The 8084-nt window shown below is 40.1% G+C and overlaps 1 protein-coding gene across 2 annotated transcripts; it reads right to left on the reverse strand.

The window, feature by feature from the left end:
- Positions 1–558: 558 nt before the first annotated feature.
- UQCRH (ubiquinol-cytochrome c reductase hinge protein) lies at positions 559–7788 on the reverse strand. 2 transcript variants are annotated; one of them, XM_030870032.2, is made up of 5 exons: positions 7629–7743; positions 4389–4415; positions 3763–3910; positions 3490–3648; positions 559–780 (listed from the first exon to the last, which is right to left on the reverse strand). In XM_030870032.2, the coding sequence occupies exons 3-5, from the start codon at positions 3823–3825 to the stop codon at positions 748–750; spliced, it is 255 nt and encodes an 84-aa protein (XP_030725892.1). In that variant the 5' UTR covers positions 3826–3910; positions 4389–4415; positions 7629–7743; the 3' UTR covers positions 559–747. The 2 variants fall into 2 exon arrangements, with proteins under 2 accessions (XP_030725892.1, XP_030725891.1); XM_030870031.3 differs by lacking the exon at positions 3763–3910 and having other exon boundaries at positions 7629–7788.
- Positions 7789–8084: the final 296 nt, after the last annotated feature.

Below are 8084 nucleotides of genomic sequence, written 5' to 3' on the forward strand. Positions count from 1 at the left end.
AAAAAAGAAAAAGGGGAAGGGGAAGGGGAAGGGGAAGGGGAAGGGGGAGGGGAGGGGAGGGGAGAAAGAAGGAAGAAAAGCAAACTTGTTGGACACTGAGACCAAAAACTGTCAAAAGACACTTTTGAGATAAAAGAAACATTCATATGAACTGAGTATTTAATGATATTAAGCAATTACTGTTAATTTAAAGTGTGATAATGGCATCAAGGTTAAATTTTTATAAGTCCTTATCACTGAGAGATATACTTGCTAGGTAATGGGTACATGGGGGTTAATTATTATTCTGTCTATTCTTATGCTTGAAAATTTTAAATTAAAAAAAAAGGACAGAGGGCTTCCCTGGTGGTGCAGTGGTTGAGAGTCCGCCTGCTGATGCAGGGGACATGGGTTTGTGCCCTGGTCCGGGAAGATCCCACATGCCGCGGAGCGGCTGGGCCTGTGAGCCATGGCCGCTGAGCCTGCGCGTCCGGAGCCTGTGCTCCACAATGGGAGAGGCCACAACAGTGAGAGGCCCGCATAACGCAAAAAAAAAAAAAAAAAGGACAGAAGGCAAGATTGCTGATCACTGGACTTTATTAAGATGGAATCATTGATAATTACACAGAAGCTACCTGCCTAAGCCAAAAATCCTTGAGGTTCACATGAACTTAGTTACACAAATAAGAAACAAATGGCATGTTCAAAACCATAAGGAAATATCCCGAAGCCCGGGTGATGAAGGCTGAGGTGAACGAATCCGCACATTTACTTCAAGCTGTTAAAGAGTTTGTGGGCCACCTGGATGGAAAGAAAAGGATGTCATCAACTCGTATCTCTAATGTCATGAGTTACAAGGGCCTTCATAACCTCGAACAGTACTGCCTCTCCTCCCACCACTTGCCTTCTGACACCCCCACACCCTTCGTGAGCCCTAGTGAACTCCCTTCAATTACCTGACTCCTAGCTCCCTTCTAACCAGAACTCTCTTTCTCACTTTTTCATCTTTTAATTTTCCTTCAAAATCTAAACTTACATGTTATTTCCTGCAAGCTGTCTCTTAACAAGCTCCTGTCCCTCCTGTCTTCCCCACAGAAACTTATGCCTCCCATATCACAGCGCTTATTAATTCAACAAATATTTATAAAACATCTACTATATGCCAGATACTGTTCTAGGTGCTGAGTGAGTCACAACGGTAAACAAGACAATATCTCTGTCTCCTCTGGAACTTAGAGAACAATGAGAAAGATAATATATATATACTTTGATAGTGATAAATGCTATGAGGAAAATAAAATAGGGGCAGGGGGAGGGAATAGCAACTTTAAATAGAAGGGTCAGTAAAGGCTATCCTGAGGTTACACCCAAGAGATTTACCAGTTTACTAACCGTTCTACTTCTGTCTCTGCTGGCTTATAACTCAGTGTAGAACGGGACTATGCTTGTCTCATTCCCAGATCTTAACCTAGTGTTGCCTCATAAAAGTATTATAATAATATAACATTTACCATTTTAGCCATTTTAAACTATCCATTTCTGTGGCATTAAGTAATTCACATTGTCCTGCAACCATCAACTTCCAGAACTTTTTCATTTTTCCCAACTGAAACTCCGTACCCATTAAATAATAATTCCCATTTCCCCCTCCCTCCAACCCCTGGCAACTACTATTCAATTTTCTGTCTCAGTCAATCTGACTACTCTAGATGCCTCATATAAATGGAATGATATTTGTTCTTTTGTGTTTGGTTTATTTCACTTAGCATGTTTTCAAGGTTCACCCATGTTATAGCATGTGTCGTTTCCTTCCATTTTAAGGCTCAATAATATTCCATTATATGTGTATACCACATTTTGTTTATCCATCCCACCAATGGACACTTGGGTTGCACCCACCTTTTGGCTATTGTGAATGCTATGAATATGAACATGTATGCACAAATATCTATTCAAGTCCCTGAACAGAGTCTCAATTCTTTTGGGTGTAAACCAAGAAGTGGAATTGCTGGATCATATGGTACTATGTTTAATTTTTTGAGTAAAGTACTTATTTCTTTTTATTGCCAAATAATATTCCTTTATATGGATAAATCACATTTTATATATCCATTTATCAGTTGTTTTGTTTCCAATTGTGGCTATTACGAATAATGCTTCTATGAATATCTGTATATAAGTTTGTGTAGAGATGTTTTCATTTCTCTTGGGTATGTAACTACAAGTGGAATTGCCGGGTCACATGTTAACTCTACGTTTAACCTTCTGAAGAACTGCCAGACTTTTCCATAGGGCTGTACCAATTTACATTCCCATAAGCAGTGTATAGGAGGTTTCCAGTTTTTCCACATCACCAACACATTTTTCTTCATGATATGGAGAATTGTATATAAATGTTCCCTCTTTCCACTAAAATCATGTTGAAAAAAAAGTTGTATGAATAATTATATATAAACCAGAGGATGGATAAAATATGAATATATATCAATGGAAAAGAATATAATGCCTCTTCATAATATTTTACATGTACATGTGTTTATTATGATTTCATTTTTGTTTAAAAATCTGCTAGTATATACCAGAAAATGTGGTAATCTCTAGACAGTATGATTTCAGTTGGATTTTTGTCTTTATAAAAAAAAATTTCCAGGGAATTCCCTGGTAGTCCAGTGGTTAGGACTCCGTGCTTCCACTGCAGGGGTCACAGGTTCAATCCCTGGTTGGAGAACTAAGATTCTGCAAGCCACGTGGTGCAGCCAGAAAAAAAAACAAACAAAAATAATTTTTTCCTTAACTATCACAATGTGTTTAATATGAGCCTGTGTATGAGTATGTGTACATGTACATTTGTGTGTTTGCATTGTATATTATAGAATTAAAACAAAATACCTAAATTGGGATTGCTGAAGCATAAATTATGGAAGTTGCCTGAGTGGAGATCATTAACTATTTTACTAGTTATTTAAACTATTAAACTATAACTAGTGGGGAGTTTATTGATTTATTGACCCCCTTCACCCATTTCTCCCTATCTTTTTGATTATAGCCATCCTTGAGGTATGAAGTGGTATCTCATTGTGGTTTTGATTTGCATTTCCCTAAAAGCGTTAAGCATCTTTTCATATGCTTATTAGCCACCCAATCAGTTTTAACATAAACAATCATATTGAACTTTGCCTACCCTGTAATTTATGAAAATACCTTACTGTTATATGTAAGGGAGTCAAACACAAGTTTACTTAAAAAAGCAAAACAAAACAAACAACTTTTGTACCAACTATTATGTACAAGACACACTGGAGGATATAAATTATTTTAAAGAGTAGACTTTCGTACTTAAAAATACAAAATCCAGCTTCCCCACTGTTTAGCAGTGTAAATTAGAACATCACTTCTCTTCTCTGAGCCTCAGTTTCAGCACTGTCCTGCCTCTAGGATGAAAAGGTGGTCAGCACCAAGTCTTCCCTGGCCACTATAAGCTTTCCCCTTCCTGACCTTAGGCTGACTTACACAGTGGTCCCTTGCATGCAAGAAGTCTAAGAGCTCCTCTGTGCAATCCTCTGTCTGTGACCTGGAGGATACACGCTCATCACAGAGCTCTAGCTGCTCCCGAGCCTTTACACATTTCTCCAGCTGCTCGCATTGCTCTCTCACTGTTGTTAGGGGATCCTGAATGAGAAACATACACACACACAGAAAACCAAAATGGGGGTTTTAGGAAACCCACAAACCATAAGCTTTGATTAATACAACCACCAAACCAAGGTGCTGCCTCTGAATTACCGTGCAGAAGGCCAGCTGGCAGAGCCACACTGCTGCCAGAAATGGCAGAATGGGGTCTCCCATTCAATTCTGATGCTAAGTAGTAGGGGAAAGTTTCACATTCCTGCCTTCCAGGGTTGCCAGTACGCACTGAAAGCCTCAGTCCTATCTGAAAAACAAGGTGGTAAAGGAAACCTGGCCAAACTTGAAGTAGATCTATAGGAGGTCTTACTTGTTAACACAGCATTTTGGGATATGTAATGTCTGTGAATTTCAATTCCCTTCGTCTGACAACCAGGCCTATGCACCCCAGCTGCCCAGCTAGAAGGGTAATGTTACATGGAGAAGGACAATCTAAGAAAGGTTCCTTCTAGAAATTTTATTAAACCACAGATAGCATATGATTGAGTGCCAGGCCTTCAAGATGCTACTCTGCTCCCTGATACCATGACTGGAGAAGCCTCAAACCCAGAGAAGACTCAGCTTCCCAGGCCCACACACCCCCCAAACACTGTACAGGAGGTATTAAAGGATTTTTCCACTCCCATTCTCTCTAAGGTGTCAAGACTCCTTAAATTGCCCTTAGAGTTTCATGAAACTCAAACTTTCTTTTACTGAGAAGGTTCCAAACCTGAGACAGCTCTTACCACTAATTCCTCCTCCTCCTCTTCTTCCTACAAAACGAAAACAAAATTAATGTCAGCAGCAATTTTATAATACATATATTCCCAATCATATTGATGTTGTAATCACTGAGGATAGACATTATTAATCTTTTTATATTTTCTGTATTTTATGATGATTTGATGTTTTAGGAGACGTGCTAATCCTGGAGACAGCCCCTCCCAGGACTGGCTAATTTCTAGAGTTAGCAAACAACTTGCCTGGGGGCACACATTTCCTAGCAAACCAACCAATCCAAAACCCTTCTCAACAACCACCTTTCTCTAACTCTCCTACACTAAACCAATTATTGCCACTGCACTAATCACATCAGGGCTAAGTGTCAAACAAACAGGGACCAGCCCAAAGTCCACCACGAAATTATCCACTCTTAAACTTGCTAGAGCACACCTATCCTGCCTCACTCATTCCATTTTCCTTCTGCTCCTGATTGATCCAAGCACTTCCCCATGTGGCCCTGGGTGGTATGGCCCACCCCCTTCTCTTGGGAACTATAAGTAATAAACTCTTCTTTCAAAAACAGTTGTCTCATCTTAGTTATGCTTTGAAGAAGGGTGATAAATATTCTAGACAGGGCCACTTCAACTTTTTACCAATTATACAATTTAAATTATTTTTTAATAAATTGTAAAGTAGTTTAAATTTAAAAAAAAAAAGTTGTCTCCATGCTTGTAACCTTACCCTACCTGATTAAAACAAGTCCTGGGTATATTTCAACAAGGACACACAATTTCACATTCATCAGTAACAAACTTAAGTGCGCACAACATTCTAACATTTATAAGCACTTTCATATCTGTAATGATTTGATTAATCACAACAGTCCCTTAAGGGGCTCCCAGTTTAGGAAAAACAAACACTAATTAAACATTTTCTGATATAGATTCAAGCTGTCATATTAAAACTGCCATATCAATTTTAATGTATAGATTTTACAAATACTATGCTATATGTAATACCTAACTGTATCTGTAGTATATATGTAATATATTTATGCTCATTAAATGTTTTAATTTTTTCTGGAAAAAAAAAGATTCAGGCTGTCAGATGTTCATATGGAATCTGCATAACTTAAGTAGTTTATTCTAAATTCTGGTAGGTCCCAGTATTACCAGAAATAGCTAAATTTAATCCTCACACCCCAAACCAAGTTAGGAAGAAAGCTAACATTTTTTTTTTCCTAGGCTCTGAACTTGAATTGGGAACATGAAAATAGCCAGACCTAAACTCTACTTTAGCCAGAGCTTAACTAAAGATAGTTTCAGTCACTGCTTTTTGGCTTGCTGAGCTCCCAGGACACTAAGTAGATTAACAACATAAGTGCACCAAAGGTCTACACAACTCCATTCACAAGCTTGAAAACATCAGGCCCTACCTGTTACTCCTGATTCAGGTGCACAACCTTCCAAGAGGAGCAGTGTAAAAAAAATTCCCCTTGGGAGCAACAGCATAGGCCTGAATCTGTGGCTTAGCATAGTCTGATCAGTAACTCAACCTGCCAAAAAGTAAGGCATTTGCCTGACTGTGCATGCATGTGTCCACATTTGGGGGAAGGGAAAGAAAAGGTATACATACAGAAAAAAAGAACTAGCTCAGAGATCCTTCACTGTGTTTACAAAATTCCAATACAATCTGCCCCATTCTCTACCATGACCTTCAGTGAAGGGACCAAAGCTCATGAAAGCTGGGAGTGAGGGGTAGGGCAGGTTCAACTGTAATCCAGGCTATTTATTCTTACAATTAGCAAAGGTGTCTTCTAAACATGAAGATGTTACTTAGGAGGTAAAATTCTAGTTTTCCATTAAACAAGGTTTCTTAACCTTACTCTTTAAAAAAATTCATCTTGAATGAAGTTTTTCCAGAAAACTGAAACCACATTCTGCGTGAGTTAGAAACTGGAAATTAGCATCCTAGAAGCAAGACCTTTATATCCTTTCCCTATTAGCAATGCTACTACACTGATCATTTTATGTCTTTGATAATTTTCTGACAAAAGTATCATGGCATGTTTTGGGAAAACAAATCCAAATACAAGTCTGAATATAGACTACTTCATGTAAAACTTCATGTCAATGAGAAAAACCAAGGTCACACTACATAAAAAGATTCAATCTCCAAGAGGAACAGGTTCTTCATAACAAACTTCAGTTTTCTTATTTTAAAATTGACTACTTGTTTGCTTTCTTTTCCCTCATCTACTGCTGTGGTGAGCCCTACTTAACTTTCTGGTATACTTCCAGCTGAACTTCTTGAGGCTGGCTCCACTTCTTTCTGGTCCTCTTTCTCATAATAAGACTAGAAAAAATTATGGGATAAACTAGTTTCCAACTATTCTGAACCCACAGCTGTCGGGAAGTGACCAGAAAACAAAGAAAAGACAGGAAATATGATGGGAAACAAAAAACTAGCTGGCTTCTGTAAAACTGTGTAACACTGTGGCTAAGTCTTGGCTCTGGAACCATGCTGCTTGGGTTCAATTCCTGGCTCCAATATTTACTAGCTGTGTGTCCTCAGACAAGATATTTAACCTCTCTATGCTTGTTTCCTCATCTGTAAAATGGCAACATTAAGAGTACCTAATTCTTACCTCACAGGACTATTGTGTGGCTTAAATGATTTAGTACATACAAAGCACTTGGAATCGTTAAGCAGCCAATAAATTATTATTACATTGGCATTCTCAGTCAGGGAAAGAGCTCCCTCTTTTATCACAGAATTATACCGCACATCCCCACACTGTCCCCAAAGACACCTCCCCCTCCCTCCACCCAAAGAAAAAGAAAACACGTTTTCACAGAAACTAGCGTTAAGGCCAGCTGCCCGGAACCTCCACAGAAGATATGGCAGGATTCCCGACCCGAGCTGAGGCGAGGGCTGGGTTGGTTCACTTGCTCCCAAACCCGACAAACTAGGGGCTCTGAACACCTGACTGACTAAAAACACAGGCACTGCTTTTACAAAAGTTTAGTCCACACAGCATTTTCGTTCTCGTTAAACCTTCACCACATTCATAGAATGGGCAAGCCAAGGCCCAGAGAAAACCTAGTCATCTACTTGCCCAAGGTCACTCGACGAACTCCTGGGAAGGGTTGGGGGAACCAGCTCTCCTGACCCTGCAAACCCAACGGGGGAAACGTTTTTTGGCGGGCTAGGTCCTGAGCCTCAGGGCTACGAAGAGGGTCGAGTCGCTCGCCCGGTCTTACCTCATTGGGATCTCCGGACCCGGTCAGCATCCCTTGCTCTTCCTCCAGCACCATGTCCGACTGCTGTTGTGGATTCAACACGAGCAGCAACAGCGGCACCTATTCCACTTCAGGATCAAGAAGGACTTGTAAGGGTCACTCAGCGGATATCCGGCGATCTGGCCGGAAGTGCGGCAGACTAGTCGTGGTCGCGAACACACGCTCCGATTGGCATGTACTACTGCTCAGAGGCAGGGAATGGGGGTAGCTGGTATTTGCACCAGAGGAGGATTTGCTAAGGAATTATCCCCTTAGTCATGCCAGACCAAAACATATTGACCCTTGGAATTTACTTGAAATATTGGCTTCTAAGAGACTTGGAAAGCATGCAGAAGTATTCGATGTTCCTTTAGCGCAATTCCCACTCTTCCCCACATCGCTGATGGAACCGTCCTAACTGCTGACCTTTTCAAGATG

Source organism: Globicephala melas, chromosome 1, assembly GCF_963455315.2.
Source record: "Globicephala melas chromosome 1, mGloMel1.2, whole genome shotgun sequence".
In the NCBI taxonomy this organism is placed as follows: domain Eukaryota; kingdom Metazoa; phylum Chordata; class Mammalia; order Artiodactyla; family Delphinidae; genus Globicephala; species Globicephala melas.

Coding starts and splice junctions, on each gene's coding strand:
- UQCRH (XM_030870031.3), bottom strand. CDS start 7,682: ATGGTGCTGGAGGAAGAGCAAGGGATGCTGACCGGGTCCGGAGATCCC. Junction 4,416..7,628: donor GGTCCGGAGATCCCAATGAG/GTAAGACCGGGC, acceptor TTCGTTTTGTAG/GAAGAAGAGGAGGAGGAGGA. Junction 781..3,489: donor TGCATGCAAGGGACCACTGT/GTAAGTCAGCCT, acceptor CTTTCCATCCAG/GTGGCCCACAAACTCTTTAA.